General features: G+C 45.3%; 1 protein-coding gene across 2 annotated transcripts; it reads left to right on the forward strand.

Annotated features, from left to right (window-relative positions):
- Nucleotides 1-4,655: 4,655 nt before the first annotated feature.
- On the forward strand, nucleotides 4,656-11,977 carry LOC147985342 (uncharacterized). Of its 2 annotated transcripts, none has more exons than XM_087544041.1 (12): nucleotides 4,656-5,018; nucleotides 5,126-5,252; nucleotides 6,974-7,101; nucleotides 7,190-7,259; nucleotides 7,346-7,448; nucleotides 7,818-7,935; nucleotides 8,348-8,429; nucleotides 9,214-9,293; nucleotides 10,457-10,529; nucleotides 10,600-10,683; nucleotides 11,255-11,335; nucleotides 11,538-11,977. In XM_087544041.1, exons 1-12 carry the CDS (start codon nucleotides 4,849-4,851, stop codon nucleotides 11,724-11,726), a joined length of 1,305 nt encoding a protein of 434 aa, XP_087400167.1. In that variant the 5' UTR covers nucleotides 4,656-4,848; the 3' UTR covers nucleotides 11,727-11,977. The 2 variants fall into 2 exon arrangements, with proteins under 2 accessions (XP_087400167.1, XP_087400168.1); XM_087544042.1 differs by having other exon boundaries at nucleotides 4,658-5,018; nucleotides 9,232-9,293.
- Nucleotides 11,978-26,339: the final 14,362 nt, after the last annotated feature.

The raw sequence follows: 26,339 nt of genomic DNA on the forward strand, positions 1-26,339 counted from the left end.
CCTACGGTATCCGGGAGTTGCACAATCTCATGGTCTGAGGAAATGATACTTGACACTTAGAAAAGCTCTAGCAGACGAACTACACGATCTTGTGCTATGCTTAGGATTGGGTCTTGTCCATCACATCATTCTCCTAATGATGTGATCCCGTTATCAATGACATCCAATGTCCATGGTCAGGAAACCGTAACCATCTATTGATCAACGAGCTAGTCAACTAGAGGCTCACTAGGGACATGTTGTGGTCTATGTATTCACACATGTATTACGATTTCCGGATAACACAATTATAGCATGAACAATAGACAATTATCATGAACAAGGAAATATAATAATAACCATTTTATTATTGTCTCTAGGGCATATTTCCAACATTAGGAGAGGAAGGAATGGGGAGAGAGTGGGAAGGAAAGGGGGGGCCGACCCCCCACCCAATTCGGATTGGGCTTGGGGGCCCCTCCCTCCTAGGCTCCCTTCTCCTCTCTCCCACTATGGCCCAATAAAGCCCATATACTTCCCGGGGGGTTCCGGTAACCTACCAGTACTCCGGTATATGCCCGAATTCACCCGGAACCATTCCCATGTCCAAACATAGGCTTCCAATATATCTATCTTTATGTCTCGACCATTCCGAGACTCCTCGTCATGTCTGTGATCATATCCGGGACTCCGAACTACCTTCGGTACATCAAAACACATAAACTCATAATACCAATCGTCATCGAACGTTAAGCGTGCGGACCCTATGGGTTCGAGAACTATGTAGACATGACCGAGACTCATCTCCAGTCAATAACCAATAGCGGAACCTGGATGCTCATATTGGTTCCTACATATTCTACGAAGATCTTTATCGGTCAATCCGCATAACAACATACGTTGTTCCCTTTGTCATCGGTATGTTACTTGCCCGAGATTCGATCGTCGGTATCTCAATACCTAGTTCAATCTCATTACCGGCAAGTCTCTTTACTCGTTCTTAATGCAACATCCCGTAACTAACTCATTAGTCACATTGCTTGCAAGGCTTATAGTGATGTGCATTACCGAGAGGGTCGAGAGATACCTCTCCGATACACGGAGTGAAAAATCCTAATCTCGATCTATGCCAACTCAACAAATACCATCGGAGACACCTGTATAGCATCTTTATTGTCACCCAGTTACGTTCTGATGTTTGATAGCACACTAAGTGTTTCTCCAGTATTCGGGAGTAGCATAATTTCATAGTCATAGGCACATGTATAAGTTATGGAGAAAGCAATAGCAGTAAACTAAATGATCATCGTGCTAAGCTAACAAATGGGTCAAGTCAATCACATCATTCTCTAATGATGTGATCCCGTTTATCAAATGAAAACTCTTTGTCCATGGCTAGGAAACTTAACCATCTTTGATCAACGAGCTGGTCAAGTAGAGGCATACTAGTGACACTCTGTTTGTCTATGTATTCACACATGTACTAAGTTTCCGGTTAATACAATTCTAGCATGAATAATAAACATTTATCATGATATAAGGAAATATAAATAACAACTTTATTATTGCCTCTAGGGCATATTTCCTTCAATCGGTCCCTTACGGAATAGCACATAAACTGGGGTTTAAGCTTCTGTCACTCTCGCAACCCATCATCTAATTGCTACTCCATAGTGCATTCCCTTAGGCCTAAATATGGTGAAGTGTCATGTAGTTGATGTTCACATGACACGACTAAGGGAATCACAACATACATACTATCAAAATATCGAACACATATCAAGTTCACATGATTACTTGCAACATGATTTCTCCCGTAACCTCAAGAACAAAAGTAACTACTCACAAATGATAATCATGCTCAAGATCAGAGGGGTATTAAATAGCATATTGGATCTGAACATATAATCTTCCACCAAATAAACCATATAGTAATCAACTACAAGATGTAATCAACACTACTAGTCACCCACAAGCATCAATCTATAGTTTCGGTAACAAGATTGAACACAAGAGATGAACTAGAGTTTGAGATGAGATGGTGTTGTTGAATATGTTGATGGAGATTTCCCTCACCCAAGATGGGAGAGTTGTTGGTGATGATGATGATGATGATTTCCCCCTCCGGGAGGGAAGTTCCCCCGGCAAAATCACTCCACCGGAGGGCAAAAGTGCTCCTACCCAAGTTCCGCCTCGAGGCGGCGGCGCTCCATCCCGAAAGTCCTCTTCTTATTTTTTTTCTAGGTCAAAATGACTTATATACCAGAAGATGGGCACCGGAGGTGGGCCTGGGTGAGCACAACCCACCAGGGCGCGCCTGGGCTCCCTAGCGCACCCAGGTGGGTTGTGCCCACCTGGTGGGCCCCCTCTGGTAGTTATTTGCTCCAATATTCTTCATATATTTGATAAAAAATCTCCGTGAAGTTTCAGCTTGTTTGGAGTTTGTGCAGAATAGGTGGCCTGACGTAGCTTTTCCAGGTCCAGATTTCCAGCTGCCGAAATTCTCCCTCTTTGTGTGTACCTTGCATATTATGAGAGAAAAGGCATTAGAATTACTCCAAAAAGCATTATTATGGATAAAAACATCATAAAGAACAGTAAGAGAACATGATGCAAAATGGACGTATCACGCGCCTCTGATCTTTGTGGTGATATCTTGAGGAGGAAGTGGCTCAGTGCCCGCCGGAGCCGATTGTGCTATGAGCCAATTGAATGGTCTCCACATGCACTGATGCGCTGTGGACCTGATCTCTAGACTGGGACACCACTGTGTTTTGTGACATCACCATCTTCAGGAGCGCCTGGATCTGCCGAATTCCTTCCTCAGCCGCAGAGCCAGAGGGCTGGATGGAATCCGCGATCCGAGTGGCAGCCGCCAGGTTTTGTAATGGAGTACTGGGGACTCGGTACTTACGAGGATGGTCACTTGAGAAGAGCTGGCGTTTCTGCCGACTAGAACTTGGTTGAAGGCGCTCACATTTGTCGAGCTCCCTCTGAAGCCGTTCAAGGCGATCGCGCTCGGCCAGAGTGGCCAGGCGAGTCGACTCCATGGCCAACGCCTTGGGGTCGTCCCGGTGATGGGGGTGTTCAGGAGCTGCTTGTTCCTACGATGGAGCTCGTCTCGTTGCTCCCGGGTGAGAGCTTGTGTCACGTACGGCTCGTGGCCCGCGGCACCGCCATCAGTGTTTCCATGTGACGCACCCGCGCGGCCGTCACGGTCGTTCGTGTACCCCGGGGGCGCGCGGTGCTCGGACTTATCCACCATGAGAACCTCAGCGGTCGACTCGGTACTTTCACACTCGGACTCCTAGGAGGAATCGCCGAGTGACCCATCTGAGAGGTCGAGGGCGGGCTCGTCGAACTCGAGAGCTGCCACATGCTCCGCCGCGACCTGGGTGGCCACGACATGCTTGATCCAGCGCTGCAGCCGTGGGCGCTCGGAACGCCTGCGGCGACACACGATGGTAGGGCGAGCGGCCACTCGGTATGTATCCGAGGGATGCCGGAGAAGGACCCCATAGGATGACACGTGGAAATGCATCACACCGCGGACGGGCAACACCTCCACGTCTAGCGGGGCCTTGCGAAGCCACGCTGAGTCATCATCGATGAAGGAGAGTGTCCCGAAATGGATTTCGCCACCGACCGACATGATGATGAAGAAATCCACCTACGCCGTGAAAGTTTGCTTGACGCCTAGCCCCAAGGTGGGCGCAAATTGTCGGGGTTACCATCCTAACAATGAGTAATAGGGGTACGAATACATCCAAGATTGATATATTCTCATCGGTATGCCGACATAATGACAAAAGGACTCTCGTCGCAGCTCTTCTCCGAATTTCAGTCCAATTTGTGTCTCTTGCCATACGACGCACAAATTGAGGGGGGATGTTAAAGTATTCCTTTTATATACATTACCGTGTATAGGTATATGATCTCCTGCCGATATGTATTGATTCGGTTAGGGTTCTCTTGATCTCTCTTGATGATAAGTCATGCAATCTAGTATATATATGTGATATGAAGCCGCCCCATGAGAGGCGTGCAATACACAAAACATACATGTTTTACTGTGTATATACAGGTATGGAATATAGCCATTTGAAAAGTGTCTGTTAGAATTATAACCACTGCAATTATAAATCGTTTGAATTATACTCCCTCTGTAAACTAATATAAAAACGTTTATATCACTAAAATAATGATCTAAACGCTATTATATTAGTTTACGGAAGGAGTACTTACTAAAAAAATGATAGTTGGATTAGTAGTTACAAGATAATACTAAAATATAATAAAAGAGATAATATAGACTACACGTATAGACAATGTGCTGAAAAGCTAATTGTGCGTATGAAATGATATTTTCTTAGACCATTATCTATATAAATATATACACAACCACACATACACAAGCTGTTGGAGATGCTCTTAGTCACCGACCAAAGAGGCACCTAGTTCCATTTTGGCAGCACAGTTGATGATGTAACATATTTGAGTTTAATATAAAGTACACCATGTTTTTCCGCAAATAAATAAATAAAATAAAATAAAATAAAGTACACCATGTTGACATTTTGCCAGAAAAAACAGTAAATAAGCTTCAATTCCATTAGTAACCGAATAAAAAAGCGTAGGAAAAAACAGTTTTTCGTAGCTTCCCCCCGCCCGGAGCTTATTTCCACTGCAAATCCGTTAACCTGACTCGAAGTGGCCCGCAGCGTTACACGCTTGCACAGCCGCCGCCGCCGCCTCAGATCGACCGGCCAAGGCTGTAACGAGCCGCCGCACCACTCACCAGTACCCGAGCGTAACGCGCGAGAAGCGGCGCCGCCTCGCGCGGGAGCGGGGACTCGGATAGCCATTGCGATGAGGTCCGCCGCGTGGCACGCCCTGCTCCCGTCACTAGTGCCTGCCAAGCCCGGCATCTTCTTCCTCCGCAGCCGGCCCGGGCGGTTCTTGTCACACGCTCACGGCTTGTGGCCGTGTGGCGCTGCGAGCTCTCTGCCCCCCGGGGAGTACCTTCCTCCCTTGTTCAGGTGAGCGGAATCAGATCTCTAAGGGACTAGGGGTTGGTCAATGTACCTGGCCATGGTCGGAGCTGACTGATACTTGTTTTCTTGCTCCCATCCGCCTGCTCCCGCAGCGTGGCGCCGATGATGGACTGGACAGACAACCACTACAGGACGCTCGCGCGGCTGATATCGAGGCACGCCTGGTTATACACAGAGATGGTGGTCGCTGAGACCATTGTGCATCAGAAAGATAAGTTGGTGAGTTAGCCATTTTTGGTCTTTCTTGGTCGGGTGCCATTAAGCTCGAGTGCTTTGGGATAACTGATTTCATCGAATCTGACTATGATATTTTGATTCATGGGGGTTAGAAGTGTTGGCATTGATTACACTACTTGAGCTGCATCAAAATGGCAGTATAGTAACAAATGTATGGTCTGATAAAAAAAAAGGTACGGTAACTGTTTCGCGTAAAAAAAAATTGTACAGTACAATGACATGAGCTTCCAGTGAGAAGTGAAACATATTTGAGAAGTGATGAGGGAGATTCTTGGAGAGGCGTGCAAATTAATGCACTGGTGGGAAAATACCATATTAAACGCAGTTGTGCTGCATATTTCGTTCACTGGCGCCATGGTACAACCCATGTTATGTCTGACTGTTAGCGTGATCACGGATGAGGTAACACACCAAACTCCACGACCATAGAAATAGGGAACTCATACGATAATAGTTACATAACCACCGTTTTCTTGACCACATACCACTTAATATGGCAAGTTCGTCGACCATAGAATTTTAAATTTGTACAAGAATTATTTTCTTATGATCAATGGAGTTTGTGCGAGAAGTAGAGGCCAGTAATGTGACGTGCACAGATAGTTACTCACAACTCACAAGCAACAACTTCTGTAGAGAGCGTGATGTTTATCTGTTACTAAAGACAAACAGATGGTAGACTCGGACTGGTCATATGCTCTAGATAAGGTTATATTTACAATTTATTCAGAGATAGCCAGTTATCATATCCCTTAACCATTTTGAAGAGATCACAAGAGAAACACTCTTAAAATAGTTGGTTAAGAATATACACAATGCATCATAGCTTTGAGGATATAACCTATCAGATGGTGTGCTTTATGTGGTAAATCTGGTTGCATTTAAATTTTAGTCATGTGTATTCTCCAGTTTCATTATGTGTGTACTAGTCATGCAGCTCATGAATTCTTTTAAGACATGTGCAATTTTCAGCCTTGTTTTCACAGTAATTGATTATGTGTAATATAGTTCCTCTGCTGTGCTTTTCACCATGCACTTCTTTTAAATTGTTATGAGCTATCTGAAGTACTTTTTTGAGTCACTGACCAAAATCTATCTCATTGTGGACTTGAACTTGACTTGTCCATTGGGTTATTTTAGAACCAATGATGACATTCTGCTGAACCTCAGTATGTGCTTCATATTCTGTTTAGAAATCAGTTCGGTTAAACTTCAGACATCTAGTTTTAATCTGTATCTACATTCTTACATAAATTGGAGTAAGCCTGAACAGTTAAATAAGGTGACTTCACCTTCAGTCGGCTTTTCCTAGAAATGAATATTGTTTAAGTCAAAATTTCATGCAATACCATCATGTAAAGTCTGATGAATAGCACCCAAGAATTTATGAAGTCATATTCCACCACTGGAAGCACGATAAATGATCCTTCATTGTTTTTACATGATAAAGCAGCAGTGGACTTCCTATGTTGTAGCTGACATGTGTAGGAGCTACCTCAATTTGATAAACATGCCTGCAGTATTGATTGATATTACTATGTAAATCACTAGTATGACTTAGTTTTCATTTGTATTTATCATTGGCAGCTGTTGCTTTCTGGAAATGAATGAATCAATAAAGTGGATGTACTCCATTTTTATATCATTATACTCACCAATCATATGCAAAGTTGGTATGTAATTTTAATTTTCAAAATATGCAGGATAAATTTTTAGCATTTCCTGCTGAACAGCATCCTATTGTGTTACAAATTGGTGGAAGTAATCTTGACAATTTGGCAAAGGCAACTGAATTAGCAAGTGGATATGCATATGATGAGATCAACCTGAAGTAACAGCCTCAGTCATGTCTCACCTGATTATGCAGTACATTCTACAGTTTTGTATAATTTACAAATTCTTGTGGACTTTTGTGTTAGTTGTGGTTGCCCCAGCGGCAAAGTTGCTGGCCACGGTTGCTTCGGTGCTCGCTTAATGTATGATCCAGAGGTTTGCCTCATGAACTACAAAACCATGGTGTAATATGAATGCTTGCTCCTTTTGCTCCTGCATAAAACTTGATACGATTCCTGAAGTTTGTAGGGGATGCTATGTCAGCTATTGCTGCCAATTGTGATGTCCCTGTCAGTGTTAAATGCAGAATTGGAGTTGACGATCGTGACTCCTACGAAGAACTTTGTGAGTTCTCTTCTAAGTATCTCGATTTTCCATTAAAGTCTTCCAGATATTAGGAAGTGAATTTGTGCACTGCAATCGAATAATATGCTTTTGTAACTACAGAATAAGTAAACCTATAATATAATCTTAAAAAACAATTAATCATGAGCTAAACGCACATTTTTTCAGTGCCTTAGTTCTGGATTTTTGTTTATACATGTATAGTTAGCTAGCTTGTTTATAGAGGATTATTATTGATTTTCCAGTTCTCTTTGGAAGTTCGTCTCTATCTTGATGGTTACATATTTTCCCATGTGCTGGGTACCGGCTGCTGACATATAGTGACATGTTTTTAATAAGCGCAATTAACTTGTTTTCACATTTCACCAGGTACATTTGTAGATAAAGTTGTTTCTAAGTCACCAACCAGGCATTTTATTATCCATGCTCGGAAGGCGTTGCTCAGTGGCCTCAGTCCTGCGGAGAATCGGAAGGTTCCTCCTTTAAAGTATGTTTGCGCTTGATTCCATTTTCATTTTGCATGCAAAGATATCCATAGAATATACACAATGGCAACACCAATATCCTTAAAGCCCACAAGACATAGGTACAAACAGTAATAAATGGTTGACACTAAGAATCATCCCTTTATGCGCCATGCTGATACTATTATGTGGTTCCAGCTTTGCTTGTCGAAATAGTCATGCTTAATTTGTTGGTGCTTACATACCCAGACTGTATTATCAGTAATGGAAGTTTACTTCTGGGGAAGGCTGAGTTCTGACTAGTTGATACTGGCCTTTGTACCTCTTAATAGGTTGCTATGTTGGAATTCGTATTAGAGTCACCTTTATTAAATGTTATGCTTCAGTAGTATTTCAATTTATAATTTGCTGGCTTTCTTGTGGATATCGTTGCAGATATGAGTACTATTATGCTTTGTTGCGGGACTTCCCAGAGGTACGCTTTACACTAAATGGAGGCTTAATGACTATTGAACAAGTAAGTTAACTTCTGAACTTTTTACTGTGAAAAATAGGTAACAATGGGAACGTCACATTCTAATTGTGTTGCTGCAATTCTTAGAAGTTGGTATCTGTATGACCACATTGAACAGTATGTTTATCAGTTCGGGTTGAGTCCAATTTCACTTGGGGCAGCAAGGGTGGTGTTGTCGGGGTTTGGCAATGTGTCGCTGAACCTGCCCGGTCCTCCAGTGTCTTCACATGAGCACCAAAAACTGACATGTCGCCACTGCTGTTTTTCTTGTCTGCGTTAGAAGCCCCATGACAGAGGTTGTGCGTCTGATTCTCTGGTAGATGCTATCATCACCAGCTCGTTGGTGTCATGCTCGGTAGACTAACTTGACCCCTAATATTAGGACTTCTACTATGACCCCTCCTGCACCTGCCCCCTCTGTGCTCTGTCATAGTGGTTCTCCACAATAGGAGTACACAACATGGTGATTTAGCATGCCATGCTTTCTCTAGCATTCATCTCTTCAATATTCATGACTCGTGAACGTTTCTATGCTGGAGAATCATTTGTTGTTTTGTTACACATGAGGCTATTTTATTGAAGTGGTTTGATTTGGATATATCTATAAAGGGATCTCAAGATACAGAGTTATTGACATTTTGCATGGCTTAGTCGGGTTATTCTCCTACCAAGCACATACAAGCTAATTTATCAGGATTTCATTACTGTACAGTTAATCATGATCAAACCATTTTGGTTTCTCAACCTTGAATCACTTGTAACATTGCAGTAGTGAGTTGCACTGAAGACCTTCATTTGGCTGCAGGTTAGTGCATCCATAAGACAAGGCGCTCATCAAGTTATGGTTGGTCGTGCTGCTTACAATAAGTATGAATTTCCATTTTGATTGTGAAAAATCCCTGTATCGATACTCAACTCTCATTTCATGCATCTCAATAGTTTTGAAAATTTAAAGAGATTCAGAGTAACATATTAACACGGGCAAACAAAACCCTGAAGCTCATTTCTGGAGAACCGGAGAAAGGACCAGATCCACATCATGTTTTTTTTAGTGGTAGATCCACATCGTGTAGAAATGAAGGGATCGCCATCTTCTTACACATGGGTCATGGCCAACTCTGACCAAAATGGTCTGACCTGGGCTCAGGAACTATAGTTGCCGGCTTTAGAAAATGGTCAGGCCATGTTATGGAATGTACCACCCAATTTGGTTCGCATGTAACTAGGTAGCTGTACTATTCATAGATGATGCACCAGCTTGATAAGATGGCCATCCCCACTTATTCACAATGTGCCTTCAACCTAGCTGGTGAGATCTGCACCCCTCTGGCAATCAAGAAGTCATAAGCTCGACTGGCAATTCTGATAGAATCCTTCAATTTGTATAGCACTGATAGCCAATCTGCTACAAGGTCCCCAATACCTAATTCTACTCAATGGCCAGTACTTTTCTTAATAGTTGCTGAAGAATAATGAATTAAAACAGGAGGTCAAGAATGGTGCTTGAGTGAGAACACGGATTCGTAATTCTTAAGAGGTGAACAGGCGGCCACCAGTTCAGATCTTTATAATAGTATAAAGATACTATTGTGAACTTCCTCATCTTGTACTGAAATGTATTTCAACTTTGAACGTGATGGCTTCCATTACTTAGGAACATTAAACAGAATCATTATGGTAGGTGCTGAACAGGGAATACACAATAACACATGATTTCAATTGCCTGTATACGGCACATATTGCAATTCAATCAGCCCATCCAAAAACAGACCACGGGGACTGAATGACAAGTGAAAGACCAATAACAAGGAAACCTCTTTCGTCCTGGTAAATTACTAATTTTTGCTACTTAAAAAGACTGTTGGTGGATGTGTTGAAAAAATTGTACCCTTTTCAACAATCAACATTAACTTCTAATGTTGACCCCATTTGTTATTGTTTTCCTTTTTTGACGGAAACTACGTAGGGGATGCTAATTCCAATATCAGTTATTGTTCTAATAGTATCATTTTGGTGGATAAATGTTGCAGTCCATGGAATATGCTGGGGCACGTAGATAGTGAAATTTATGGCATGCCAACACCTTGCTCTTCGCGTCGCCAGGTTTAACATTAATCAGACTCGAATTTTACTTTTATGAGCTATGTCTTCTATTGACTGAACTCTGCTTTAGATCCTTGAGAGCTACCAAGTTTATGGTGATTCTATAATTGGACAGTATGGCATCAGCAGGCCAAACGTGAGGCAACTTGTTAAGGTGTGAAGGTTCTTCTTTTCCCTTTTTACTTTCATACAAGCGTTGAGTCTACATTTAATGACACAGATCGCATAATTTTATGATCACGTGGAGCAGTGGTATTGAAGGTGCTATTTTATGCATAGTATTCTGTACTTTGTTGAAGTTCTCTTAATTTGAGGGCTTTACTGCATTCACCTTACCTTGTAACAATGTAATTCATTAGAAGTCGGTGTGCACAGTAGTGCAGTGTGAAAGCATGAGTTTTCTAGTTCGTTTGCTTCTATGCATTAAATAGCAGTGTATACCTTAAAATAAAAACAGAGAAAGTCGGTAAAAGACAGTGAACTTCTTGAAAGCATTTGCAATGGTAAAGAAAATTTATTTGTTAATCCTTGATTATCGGCTGCTTAATCAAGATGTAGCAGTTTCAAGTGCTGCATTTTTTGTTTTATAATAATAATAGTATTATTTTGGTTTAAGCTGCTATATCACCTGTATTAGCATTTTCATCATTTTGTATACGTACATGATATTATGCAAACACTTGGTTGTTCATTGATGACTGACAGAAGCACTTCTTTTGACACAGCCATTGTTACATTTGTTCCACTCAGAGCCTGGTAATAGTTTGTGGAAACGTAAGGCTGATTCTACGTTGCGCCACTGCAAGGTAAGCTATAAAATGAGTACACTCTTTGCTGGCCTTCTCCAGTAATAGCAATATCCACACCGTAACATGTTCTCATGCTGCTCTAAGTAAAAAATGATGTTGTGCATCTCAAGTTGTAATAGACACCTGGGTTGTTTTGATATAGACAACTGCGCTGTTGTTTGGATCTATAAACCATTTGCTGTGCTTCTTGGATGTGCAGACACTTGTGCAGTTCTTGGAGGAAACTCTTGACGCCATTCCTGACTCTGTCCTTGACGCACCAGTATTGATGGAGCCATCCAGGGAGCAAGACTACTTCGCCCATGTGGATTCCTTATTGCCGCCAAGATACGCAAAACTGGCCAATGGCAGCTATGAAAGCCCAGCACTTGTAACTGCATCCAGTTGAGCTTCCAGAGTAAAAGATAGGGAAAGCTGCATGCGATCTTGCAGTTATGTCGTCGATACTTTCTTCTTTTGCGATAACAGGATATCAGGCCTCTTTGATTCACAATATTTGTAAAATGCAGGAATAGGAAAAATAGAGAAATAGAGTGGCATGTCATCCTTAATCCTACAGGATTAGTATGAGCGTTTGATTGTGCGCAAGAAAAACATAGGATTTTTCACATGAGGTTGGGGTTGATGGAAATTTTCTTACGGAAACAAGTACAAGTGGATTTTTCACATGAGGTTGGGGTTGATGGAAATTTTCTTACGGAAACTAGTACAAGTGAATCCTATGAAAAAATTCCTATGGATTGCAATACTATGTATCAAACAACCCATGGAGGGAAAAATCCTAAAGATTAGAATCCTTCAAATTTCTTTATAGATCCTTTAAATCAAAGAGGGCCTCACATTACATTACTGGGGAACAAAATTTCGCCGGTTAGGGCCGAAATTGGCGCCGGCGGATCTAGGTCGAATCCAACGCGCCAAAACTTCCCGCGGCGGATTCCCACCTCGTGGGCCTGCTGAGTCAGCGACTAGGCAACATTGTCCTCATTGCCCTGCCTCGGCTCCCGTGCGAATCAATGGGAAGGCTGCCGCTGCCAGCCTTCCATTGATCACGGGTGGCGCAGTGAAGGTGCACCGCCGCGCGTCCCGCCCTTTCTCATCACGCGTCCACACTGTTGTCGCCCCCCTCGCCGCTATAAAAGATGCCCTTCGTCGCCGCTGGCCGCACACCCGCCTCCCACAGCTCTCTCGTCGCCGACCACCTTCTTCCCCTCGGCGCCCTTTGCTCGCCCTCTCTCCTCCTTCCCAGATGGCCGAGCGTTTCCCCAGCGACGAAGCGGCGGCCAACGGCTTCGCCGCCGCCATCTGCACGAGTGGGAGACACGCCTCCTCCACGAGGCGAACTACCCGGCGTCGCCCGACATGCGCGTGTCGGGCTCGTGGAGGCTCAGCGCCGGAGGAGTCCCTGTGCCCCTGTCGCCCGGGCGTTGAACGCCGTGCCGAGATCGCGCCAATCTGGTCAGCGCTGTCGGAGGAAGCACGACAGTAGGCGAGGTACGCCCCCGACAGCAACAACCTGTGGACGGCGTACTTCGAGCGCCGCCACGCCGACTAGCTCGTGTCCGCGAACGACACTCCGGCACCACGGGGACGCCACAACTCCGACTACCGCCGTCAATGGTGGGGCGCCCCCGCGCGCACTCTCTACGCCGTCCACGAGCACATCGAGGGCGGAAACTCGCCGTGGATGGAGTACTCGGCACCGTCCTTCACGTGCCGGAGCGGCAGCTCGTGGCTGCCGAGGCGCATGGCGGGCGCGTCTTCCTCTTCCTCCGGCTCCCACTCCTCCGGCACACTGACGCCGCTCGCCACCATCAAGGCCGAGACCCAAGAAGACGCCGAAGCGCCGGCACAGCGGCAACCTTGTCATAAACGAGGGCTCCCACCACCAACCTTTCCCTCCTCCCCGCAGCCATCTTCGCCTGGTCAGGCCAAAGAAGGAGCCGGATACGCTGCCCGTCGTCAAGCAGGAGCACATCGCCATGGCCGCCGACCTCGAGACCGGCCTGAAATGGGCATGAGACGACTACGTGCGGGAGGAGATGGAGCGCCAGCGTTGCGCCCTCGAGGAGATCGCCGCTCGGCACCGCGGCCGCGACAAGGACGACGTCGTCATCCTCGACGACAGCAACATGGAGGCGCCCGCGCCGTCCAACCCCGTCCGCCTCAGCGACCCAGGACAGGGCTGCAGTCAGGACGCCGACATCCAAGACGACGACAGCGACGACGACTACGACGGTGGCGGCGACTACACCGCCTTCTACAAGCTCCTCGGCATGTAGAAGGCTCGGGACGGCAGCGGCGGCATAGTTTTTAGGGTTTTAATTATGTACAAATATGAATGAAAACCGCCTAAATTTCATCCAGGTTTGCCGTGGGCCTGTGTCATTTTCTTCAAATTTTAACCAAACTGTATTTCAAAAAATGGCGTCTGGGGGCCAACTTGGGGCGGCGGGTGGGAACCCGACCGCCCCCATGGCGAAAATAGCACCGGCTAGCCCCCAGAAGGCACTATTTCAGTCCCTGGGGACGCCGAACGGTTGAGATGCTCTAATGTTGCTCATTGTCTGCTACTACACCCCATGTCTGGTGTTGGTAAGGGCAACTCCAAAGCCATGCATCAATATGACCTTTAAAATGTTCGGACCATGCGGTCAGCACACTCTAGACCATTCAACGCCATCATCAGACTTCAAGTCTGAAATTTCATAAATCGGAAGTAAAGCTAAAGGAGTTTTGTGAGTGTGCTCTGGCACGTAGGCCTCAAACACACCGGCTCACCCAAAACCCCGCCTCGAGCCTTGATTTTCTCACTCCGCTCCTCCCCTCCTTGTTGGTGCTAAAACCGACGGATCTTAAGTAGGGGGTGATGACTCACAAGTATAGGGGATCAATTGTAGCTCTTTTCGATAAGTAAGAGTGTCGAACCCAACGAGGAGCAGAAGCAAATGACAAGTGGTTTTCATCAAGGTAATGTGTGCAAGTGCTGTAATTGTAAGTAGCAGAGTAGTTTGATAGCAAGATAATTTGTAACGAGCAAGTAACGATAATAGTAGCAAAAGTGCAGCAAGATAGCCCAATCCTTTTGAGGCAAAGGACAGGCCAAAACGGTTTCTTATGATAAGCAAAGCGTTCTTGAGGGTACACGGGATTTTCATCTAGTCACTTTCATCATGTTGGTTTGATTTGTGTTCGCTACTTTGATAATTTGATATGTGGGTGGACCGGTGCTTAGATGTTGTTCTTACTTGAACAAATCTCCCACTTATGATTAACCCCCCCCCCCCCCCCCCCGCGCAAGCATCCGCAACTACAAGAAAAAGTATTAAGAATAAATTCTAACCATAGCATTACACTTTTGGATCCAATCGGTCCCTTACGGAATAACGCATAAACTTGGGTTTAAGCTTCTGTCACTCTCGCAACCCATCATCTAATTGCTACTCCACAATGCATTCCCTTAGGCCCAAATATGGTGAAGTTTCATGTAGTCGACGTTCACATGACACCACTAAGGGAATCACAACATACATACTATCAAAACATCGAACACATATCAAGTTCACATGATTACTTGCAACATGATTTCTCCCGTGACCTCAAGAACAAAAGTAACTACTCACAAATGATAATCATGTTCAAGATCAGAGGGGTATTAAATAGCATATTGGATCTGAACATATAATCTTCCACCAAATAAACCATATAGTAATCAACTACAAGATGCAATCAACACTACTAGTCACCCACAAGCACCAATCTATAGTTCCGGTAATAAGATTGAACACAAGAGATGAACTAGGGTTTGAAATGAGATGGTGCCGTTGAAGATGTTGATGGAGGTTGACCTTCCCAAGACGGGAGAGTTGTTGGTGATGATGATGACGATGATTTCCCCCTCTAGGAGGGAAGTTCCCCCGACGGAATCGCTCCGCTAGAGGGCAAAAGTGCTCCTGCCCAAGTTCCTAAAGGAAATATGCCCTAGAGGCAATAATAAAGTTTTTATTTATATTTCCTTATATCATGATAAATGTTTATTATTCATGCTAGAATTGTATTAACCGGAAACATGATACATGTGTGAATACATAGACAAACAGAGTGTCACTAGTATGCCTCTACTTGACTAGCTCGTTGATCAAAGATGGTTATGTTTCCTAGCCATAGAAAAAGAGTTGTCATTTGATTAACGGGATCACATCATTAGAGAATGATGTGATGGACAAGACCCATCCATTATCTTAGCATAAAGATCATTTAGTTTTATTGATATTGCTTTCTTCATGACTTATACACATTCCTCTGACTATGAGATTATGCAACTCCCGAATACTGGAGGAACACCTTGTGTGCTATCAAACGTCACAACGTAACTGGGTGATTATAAAGATGCTCTACAGGTGTCTCCGATGGTGTTTCTTGAGTTGGCATAGATCGAGATTAGGATTTTTCACTCCGTGTATCGGAGAGGTATCTCTGGGCCCTCTCGGTAATGCACATAACTATAAGCCTTGCAAGCAATGTGAATAATGAGTTAGTTACGGGATGATGCATTACGGAACAAGTAAAAAGACTTCCCGGTAACGAGATTGAACTAGGTATGAGGATACCGACGATCGAATCTCGGGCAAGTAACTGTTGGGGAACGTAGTAATTTCAAAAAAATTCCTACGCACACGCAAGATCATGGTGATGCATAGCAACGAGAGGGAAGAGTATCGTCCACGTACCCTCGTAGACCGTAAGCGAAAGCGTTAGCACAACGTAGTTGATGTGGTCGTACGTCTTCACAATTCGACCAATACAAGTACCGAACGCACGACACCTCCGAGTTCAGCACACGTTCAGCTCGATGACGTCCCTCGAACTCCGGTCCAGCCGAGCTTTGACGGCGAGTTCCGTCAGCACGACGGCGTGGTGACTATGTTGATGTTCTACCGCCGCAGGGCTTCGCCTAAGCACCGCTACGATATTATCGAGGTGGACTGGAGAGGGGCACCGCACACAGCTAAAAGATCCAAGAGATCAATTTTTGTGTCTATGGGGTGCCCCTGGCCACGTATATAAAGGAGTGGAGGAGGGGGAGAGGGCCGGCCCATATGGCGCGCCCTGGAGGAGTCCTACTCCCACCGGGAGTAGGATTCCTCCCCTTCCAAGTAGTAGGAGTAGGAGACAAGGAAGGGGAAGAGAAGGAAGGAGGGGGCGCTGCCCCTCCCCCTAGTCCAATTCGAACTAGTCATTGGGGGGGGGGCTGCCTCTCTCTCTCCCCTAAAGCCCAACAAGGCCCATATACTTCTTCCCCCGTATTCCCGTAACTCCCCGATACTCCGAAAAATACCCGAACCACTCGGAACCTTTCCGATGTCCGAATATAGTCGTCAAATATATCGATCTTTACGCCTCGACCATTTCGAGACTCCTCGTCATGTCCCCGATCTCATCCGGGACTCCGAACTACCTTCGGTACATCAAAACACATAAACTCATAATATAACCGTCATCAAGCTTTAAGCGTGCGGACCCTATGAGTTCGAGAACTATGTAGACATAACCGAGACACATCTCCGGTCAATAACCAATAGCGGAACCTAGATGCTCATATTGGCTCCTACATATTCTACGAAGATCTTTATCGGTGAAACCGCATAACAACATACATTGTTCCCTTTGTCATCGGTATGTTACTTGCCCGAGATTCGATCGTCGGTATCTCAATACCAAGTTCAATCTCATTACCGGAAAGTCTCTTTACTCGTTCCGTAATACGTCATCCTGCAACTAACTCATTAGTTGCAATGCTTGCAAGGCTTAAGTGATGTGTATTACTGAGTGGGCCCAGAGATACCTCTCTGACAATCGGAGTGACAAATCCTAATCTCGAAATACGCCAACCCAACAAGTACCTTTGGAGACACCTGTAGAGCACCTTTATAATCACCCAGTTACGTTGTGACGTTTGGTAGCACACAAAGTGTTCCTCTGGTAAACGGGAGTTGCATAATCTCATAGTCATAGGAACATGTATAAGTCATGAAGAAAGCAATAGCAACAAACTAAACGATCAAGTGCTAAGCTAACGGAATGGGTCCAGTCAATCACATCATTCTCCTAATGATGTGATCCCGTTAATCAAATGACAACTCTTTTTCTATGGCTAGGAAACATAACCATCTTTGATCAATGAGCTAGTCAAGTAGAGGCATACTAGTGACACTCTGTTTGTCTATGTATTCACACATGTATCATGTTTCCGGTTAATACAATTCTAGCATGAATAATAAACATTTATCATGATATAAGGAAATAAATAATAACTTTATTATTGCCTCTAGGGCATATTTCCTTCAGTAACATGACAAAGGGAATAACGTATGTTGTTATGCGGTTTGACCGATAAAGATCTTCGTAGAATATGTAGGAGCCAATGTGAGCATCCAGGTTCCACTATTGGTTATTGACCGGAGATATGTCTCGGTCATGTCTTGTAGCACCCACGATGCGGCTATATCTCCCACATGTCGAAGCACGACTTAGAGGCATAACCGCATTGTAAGCAATGTCGCAAGTGGGGTAATCTTCACACAACCCATGTAATGAATAAGGAAAAGAGGTACATAGTTGGCTTACAATCGCCACGTCACACAATAGCATAAATATCATTACATTCATCCAGATACAATCAAGGTCCGACTACGGAACCAAAATAAAGACAACCCCAAAATGCAACAAAGACCCCGATCGCCCCAACTGGGCTCCACTACTGATCGTTTGGAAAAGAAACGTAGTATCGTCCCGAGTCCTCATCGAACTCCCACTTGAGCTTAGTCGAATCTCCTGGAGCGGTATCATCGGTCCCTGCATCTGGTTTTGAAGTAATTTGTGAGTCACGGGGACTCAACAATCTCACACCCTCGCGATCAAGACTATTTAAGCTTATAGGAAGGGTAAAAGGTATGAGGTGGAGCTGCAGCAAGCACTAGCATATATGGTGGCTAACATACGCAAATGAGAGCGAGAAGAGAAGGCAAAGGAACGATCGATGAACTATGATCAAGAAGTGATCCTAGAACAACCTACGTTCAAGCATAACTTGAGACCGTGTTCTCTTCCCGGACTCCACTGAAAAGAGACCATCACGGCCGCACACTCTGTTGATTCATTTTAATTAAGTTAAGTTTCAGGTTTTCTACAACCGGACATTAACAAATTTCCATCTGCCCATAACCGCGGGCCCGGCTTTCGAAAGTTCAAATCCCTACAGGGGTGTCCCAACTTAGCCCATCACAAGCTCTCATGGTCAATGAAGGATATTCCTTCTCCCAAGACAATCCGATCAGACTCGGAATCCCGGTTACAAGACATCTCGACAATGGTAAAACTAAACCAGCAAAGCCGCCCGATGTGCCGACAAATCCTGATAGGAGTCGCACATATCTCGTTCTCAGGGCACACCGGATAGGTCAAGCTACGAGTAAAACCAACCCTCGAGTTGCCCCGAGGTGGCCCCGCAGGCTGCCCATTTCGGACCAACACTCAGAGGAGCACTGGCCCAAGGGGGTTTAAAATAAAGATGACCCTTGAGTCCGCGGAACCCAAGGGAAAAAGAGGCTAGGTTGCGAATGGTAAAACCAAGGTTAGGCATTGTTGGAGGAGTTTTATTCAAGGCGACCTGTCAAGGGGTTCCCATTATAACCCAACCGTGTAAGGAACGCAAAATCAAGGAACATAACACCGGTATGACAGAAACTAGGGCGACAAGAGTGGAACAAAACACCAGGCATAAGGCCGAGCCTTCCACCCTTTAGCAAGTTTATAGATGCATTAAAGTAGACAAGATATAATAATGATAACCCAATAATAAACATGTACCAACAAGGAACAAACTCCAATCTTCACCTACAACTAGCAACGCTATAAGAGGGGCTGAGCAAAGCGGTAACATAGTCAAACAACGGTTTGCTAGGACAAGGTGGGTTAGAGGTTTGACATGGAAATATGGGAGGCATGATAAGCAAGTGGTAGGTATCGTAGCATACGCACAGCAAAAGAGCGAGCATCTAACAAGCAAAGATAGAAGTGATTTCAAGGGTATGGTCATCTTGCCTGCAAAGTTCTCCGAGTTGACGTTAGCTTGATCCTCGTAAGCGTACTCAACGGGTTCCTTGATCACGTACTCGTCTCCCGGCTCTACCCAAGCAATAACACAAGCAAAGGGAGACACAATCAACCACGTGCAATGCACAAACAACATGATGCAAAACATGGCATGATAAGCGGGATGTGATATGCGATGCATATGCATGTTTTGGAAAGGAAAGATTGAATCTGGCCTCAACTTGGAAAACCAGGAGTGCCACTGGAAGGAGGAGTTGTTTTCGGTCGAAATCGATATAAAGATCACCGGAATCGGATGCATGGTTTGGAAATGGCAAGCAAAACAAATATGGCACCGGTCTGCGATTAATAGCACGAGGGCATCTAAATGCATCAAGAAAAATAAGCTACAAGACTCTACCATGAAAAGAAACACATGGCAGGGATCCACTCAAGATGCTTGACAAAAGATGAACACTGAGCTATGGCTAATTCACTCAATAGCAGGTTCAAACAAGCATGGCAAAAGTGCAAAAGATATCAGGTTACAGACTTAGTGAAAATAACATGTCAGGAATTTAACATCAGGAAGCAAAGTTTAGAGCAAGATAACTACATGCTACAGGAACACATCATGGAAAAGAAAGGCATGGCATGAAGCTACTCAAAGCATACAACAAAAGTCCCTTACTGACCATAAGCCAAAAGGGATCAGAAAATACAATGGCAACCATGTGAACATAGCAACTATCGTTAATAGATTCAGACTTAGTAGAAAACTGGAACATGGCAAAACAGATATTAAGTAGGCATGTTTACGAGCTCGATGCACTCACCAGGAGGCATTGCATGACAAACTAAGCATACACCCAGCAAGTAGACATGGCATAGAAGCTAAACATGGCAAGAACAACTTCATAGCATGCACGGATCAACTACAACAACCTCGGCAAAAATGCTTAACACGTAAACAATCTGCCAGGAACATTTTACAGCAAAAGTAGGGCTCGATTGAGTCAAGCTAGGGTGATCCAAAATTGCAAACAAAGACATGGATGGATAGAGCACCACAATATCTACAAAACATCCTTACTGATCATGCTCAAAAGAGGCATGGATCACTCTGTAGCAACAAGAATACATGGCATAAAAATGTTAACAGGGGAGAAATTTAGAAGATTTCTAAGTCCCTGAAAGCAGCAACATTATGAGGGCTACTTTGCATGCTTGTGCTAGTCACCACAGAGATCACAAAAATACATGGCATACACCCCTGTAAAGATGGCATGGCATACTTCAAAACACATGTAGGGCGCAAGTTCATAGGAGGCACACATCAATCATGGCAAAAATGACAAATGTCCAATTGCTGATAAGAATCTGAAACTAACATTGCATAGCCCTCTTGAAACAGCATTTAGGGCATCAAGATGAACTCAAATGAACATGGTGCAATGGAATGAAATGAAGTACTCGTCGAGACGAACAATTTGATATGCTACATGCCCAAAACGGAGCCATGGTTGCAAAGATATGATGCGATGAAAATGCCAAAAAATACTGGGGTAAAGGAAAAAGTCAACCCTCAGATCGGATCTAGGGTTCGTCGGCATGTGAACCGAGGCGCTCGCCGGAGGGAGGAAGAGGCGCGGCGAGGTGCTCCCGGGCCGGATCTTGTCGGATCCGGCCGGCGGGGAGCCGGAGCGGCGGTGAGGCGACGGTGAGGCGACGCGGGCGGTGGAGGTCGACGACGGGGTGGCGCGCGGTGGTAGAGATGGCGCGGCGGCGGCGGAGCGCGCCGACGATGAAGGCGATGGCGGCGGGGATCAGGCGCGGGTGCGGGGAGGCGCGGGCCTCGGCCGGCGGCGGCTCGGGCCGGGGGGGCCCCGCCTGGGCATCCGCGGGTCGGCGATGTGGGCGGGCGGGCGCGGCGGCTCGCCCTATCGAAGCGCGACATGTGGCAGCGGACGGAGGAAACGGACTTGTCCGGCCGGCGAAATTTCGTCCGGTGGCGCGAGGGAATGGAGAGGTTAGGCTTTCGCCCGGATTTCGGGGGAGTGGTCTTTTTATAGGTAGGAGGAGCTAGGAGGCTCCAAATTGAGCACGATTTTCGGCCACATGATCGTGATCGAACGATCTAGATGATGGAGGGGGGTTAGGTGGGTTTTGGGCCACTTTGGAGAGGTGTTGGGCTGCAACACACACGAGGTCTTCTCGGCTCCTCGGTTAACCGTTGGAGTATGAAACGAAGTCCAAATGGCACGAAACTTGACAGGCGGTCTGCCGGTAGTAAACCAAGGCTGCTTGGCAAGTCTCGGTCCAATCCGAGAACGTTTAATACCCGCACATGAAAAGAGGTAGAAAGGGACACCGGAGGACATAGGAGCGCCGGAATGCAAAACGGACAACGGGGAAAATGCTCGGATACATGAGATGAACATGTATGCAAATGCGATGCACATGATGACATGATATGAGATGCAAGGCAAAGACAAAAACAACACAAAGACAAAAACCCGACAACGAGGAAATAACATAACTTAGTGCCGAAAATGGCAAGAGTTGGAATACAAATATGGCAGGTTACAAACGGGGTGTTACAACACTCCACCACTACGAAATGATCTCGTCCCGAGATCTATGACTAGAAAAACTCCGGGTACTCAGAACAGAGGTGGTCCTCGCGTTCCCAGGTGGCTTCATGGTCGGAATGATGTGACCACTTAACTTTCAGGAATTTGATAGACTTGTTGCGAGTCTTCCGCTCAGTTTCTTCAAGAATAGCAATGGGGTGCTCATGATAAGACATGTCTTCTTGGAGATTAATCTCTTTAAAGTTGATGGTGCGGTCAGGAGTCTTGAAACACTTGTGGAGTTGAGACACGTGAAACACGTCGTGCACGTTTGCAAAGTTGGATGGAAGCTCAAGTTGATAGGCGAGATCGCCTCTTTTGCCAATGATCTTGAAAGGACCCACGTATCTAGGGGCAAGCTTCCCTTTGATACCGAAGCGATGAGTACCTTTCATTGGAGAGACGCGGAGGTAGACATGGTCTCCGATCTCGAAAGCCAAGTCATGATGCTTGCTATCATAGTAACTCTTTTGGCGCGATTGCGCGGCTTTGAGATTTTCACGAATGACTTTGCACATTTCTTCAGCCTCTGTGATCAAGTCATTGCCAAGAAGTTGGCGTTCACCAGTCTCTGACCAGTTAAGAGGAGTATGACACTTCCTGCCATAGAGAATCTCGAATGGGGCCTTGCCCGAACTCGCTTGGAAGCTGTTGTTGTAGGAGAACTTGACATATGGAAGACAATCTTCCCACTTCATACCGAAAGAGATGACACAATCCCTGAGCATATCTTCAAGAATTTGATTGACTCGCTCGACTTGGCCACTGGCTTGAGGATGAAAAGCTGTGCTGAAGCGAATGTTGGTGCCCATGGCCTTCTGAAAAGAATCCCAGAACTTAGAGGTGAAGATGCTCCCACGATCTGAAGATATCAACTGTGGAATGCCGTGCAGGGAGACAATCCTGGAGGTATATAGCTCTACCAATTGAGCTGTTGTGATAGATTCTTTGATAGGAAGAAAATGAGCCACTTTAGTGAGCTTGTCGATGACAACGAAGATAGCATCATTGCCTCGCTTGGACTTCGGAAATCCAGTCACGAAGTCCATCTCAATATGGTCAAACTTCCATTCTGGAATGGCAAGAGGTTGGAGGAGACCAACTGGTTGTTGGTGGTCTGCTTTCACTCTTCTGCAGACATCACATTCGTTCACGAACTGAGCAATCTCGCGCTTCATTCGAATCCACCAATACGACTGCTTGAGGTCATGGTACATCTTTGTACTTCCAGGGTGAATAGAGAGGAGTGAATTGTGAGCCTCGTTCATAATGACTTTACGAAGGTCACCTTTAGGAACAACAATGCGATCCTCGAAGAATAGCGTATCCTTGTCATAAAGACGATAGCACGTGTACTTGGGTTGACTCTTGGCAATCCCAATCTTCACCTTATTCACCATAGCATCAAGAAGTTGAGCCTTACGAATCTGATCTTCCAAAGTAGGAGAGACTTGGAGGTTGGCAAGGAATCCTTGAGGAACAACTTGGAGATTAAGTTTGCGGAAAGCTTCACAAAGCTCTGGTTGGTAAGGCTTGATAATCAAACTGTTGTAGTAAGCCTTCCTGCTCAATGCGTCAGCAATTATATTGGCCTTGCTTGGAGTGTATTCAATACTCGGATTATACTCTTGAATCATCTCGACCCAACGAGTCTGCCTGAGGTTGAGGTTGGGCTGAGTGAAAATGTACTTGAGACTCTTGTGATCAATGAAGATGTCCACTTTTCTTCCCAATAAGAGATGTCTCCATGTTAAAAGAGCATGGACAACTGCCGCCAACTCGAGGTCATGAGTGGGGTAGTTCTTTTCATTGGGCTTCAACTGGCGAGAGGTATAGGCCACAACTTTCTTCTCTTGCATCAACATTGCACCGAGACCTTGAAGGGAAGCATCACAGAAGACCTCGAACGGTTTGGATTCATCAGGAGGAGTCAGAACTGGAGCAGTGACTAACTTCTCTTTCAGGGTGTTAAAAGCGATGTCACATTCAGGTGACCAGACATACTTCACATGCTTCTGGAGAAGGTTGGAAAGAGGCTTCACGATCTTAGAGAAGTTCTCAACGAACCTTCGACAATAGCTTGCGAGCCCAAGGAAGCTGCGGAGTTGCTTCACATTCTGAGGTGGTTCCCAATTCACAATTGCAGACACCTTCTGAGGATTAACATCTATGCCCTTGGCGGAGATGATATGCCCAAGGTAGAGAACCTCATCGAGCCAAAACTCGCACTTTGAAAACTTCGCATAGAACTGATGTTCTCTGAGTTTATCCAGCACCAATCTCAAATGCTTGGCATGATCCTCCTTGTTCTTGGAAAAGACCAAAATATCATCGAGGTAGACCAAGACGAAGTCATTTGTGTAGGCGTTGAAGATGAAGTTCATCATGCGAGAGAATGTTGGAGGAGCGTTGACAAGGCCGAAAGACATGAAAGTGTATTCATATGAACCATAGCTTGTTCTGAATGCTGTCTTGGGAATATCTTCTTCACGAATGCGAATCTGATGATAGCCCATATGGAGATCAAGCTTGGGGAATACTTGAGCACCTTTGAGTTGTTCGAAAAGCTCATTGATGTTGGGAAGTGGGTACTTGTTCTTTATGGTCTTCTTGTTCAATGGACGGTAATCGACACAAAGTCGGTCCGTTCCATCCTTCTTCTTGACAAAAAGAACACCACAACCCCATGGAGAAGAACTTGGTCGGATGAGACCCATATGCTCTTGAATATCGAGTTGCTTCTTCAGCTCCTTCAACTCTTCCGGTCCAAGCTTGTAAGGACGTTTGCAAACAGGTTCCGTGTCAGGCTCAAGATCGATGACGAATTCAACTGGCCGGTGCGGAGGCATTCTTGGAAGCTCTTCTGGAAAGACGTCTTGATATTCACAAATGACTGGAATCTGAGATATGTCATCCAGCTCGCCCTTCTCGTTGAGAGGAAACAGTCGGATGGTATCATCACGAGCGGTAAAGACGATTACATCCTCAAATGAATGTGTCAATTGAATCTGCCTGGCAGCACAATCAAGCTGAGCCTTGTGCTTAGAAAGCCAATCCATTCTAAGAATAAGATCAATATCTGAGTTACCAAGGACCATTGGAGAAGAAAGAAACTTATAGTCGCCCAACGTGATAGAAACATCTGGAACCACCAAACTGGCACTCAAACGTTTACCCAGAGAAACTATATCCATTGATTTGCCCAAATGAGAAGAAGCGAAGTCATTCTTGGCAAAAAATGGTTTAGACATGAAACAATGCGATGCACCATATTAAAAAGGACTTTTGCAGGAATATCGTTAACAGGAAGGTTACCCATTATCACATCTGACGAGTCCTTTGCCTAAGCTGCGTCCAACAAGTTGACCTTGGCATGCTTGGGATTATGCTTGACCACTACAGTGCTAGCAGATCTCACAGGAGGAGGAGGAAGACGCCTCTGATTGAAGCATTTGTTGGAAAAGTGACCCTTCTGCTGACACTTGCTGCACGTAACCTCCGAGAGCGGACGGTGATACGGAGCACTTGATCTTGGAGCATGAGACGAAGTCTTGTTCTGAAAGCCTGGGTTGGGTGGGTGGGAAGATCCATTGCCACCTTTGCTCTTCTGCTGATAAGGCTGACGGAACGGAGGAGGAGGAGGCAACCAATACTTTTGCTGCTTAGTTGCCACTTGAGTTGAGGAAAAAGGAGTTGCATCCCTGACTCGTTTCTTGGAAGCATCGCACTTGAGTTGAGCAGTCTCTTGTTTCAGTGCCATGTTGTAAAACTCATCGTACTTCTGCGGCTCAAAAAGCACGAGAGCTAGTTGAAGATCTTCTCTGAGGCCACCTCTGAACTGATAAATCATGCTCTTCTCGTTAAGGACGTCTTGCTTAGCGAAACGAGCGAGCTTCTGGAACATGATGTTATACTGGTAAACAGACAAGCTGCCTTGCTTCAGATTGCGGAACTCCTCACGCTTGCTCTCAACAACACTCTGAGGAATGTGGTGAGCTTTGAAGTCTTGAGGAATTCATCTCAGGTAATCACACGACCTCCTCTGGAATCTTTGTATTGCTGGTACCATTCTGCAGCTTGGTCTTTGAGTTGGAATGAGGCAAACTTGACAAAGTCCTCAGGCCTGACGTTGCTGCACTCGAAATGCTTGCAGATATCCACAATCCAATCATCAGGGTCTGTTGCCTCCACACAGTTACTGAAGGTCTTTGGCTGGTTAGCGAGGAACTGGTTGAGTGTAGCAAACTGATTCTGATTGTTGCCATGGCCTTGAT

This window comes from Triticum urartu, chromosome 2A, assembly GCF_056163025.1.
Source record: "Triticum urartu cultivar PI428250 chromosome 2A, HENAU_Tu73, whole genome shotgun sequence".
Lineage (NCBI taxonomy): Eukaryota > Viridiplantae > Streptophyta > Magnoliopsida > Poales > Poaceae > Triticum > Triticum urartu.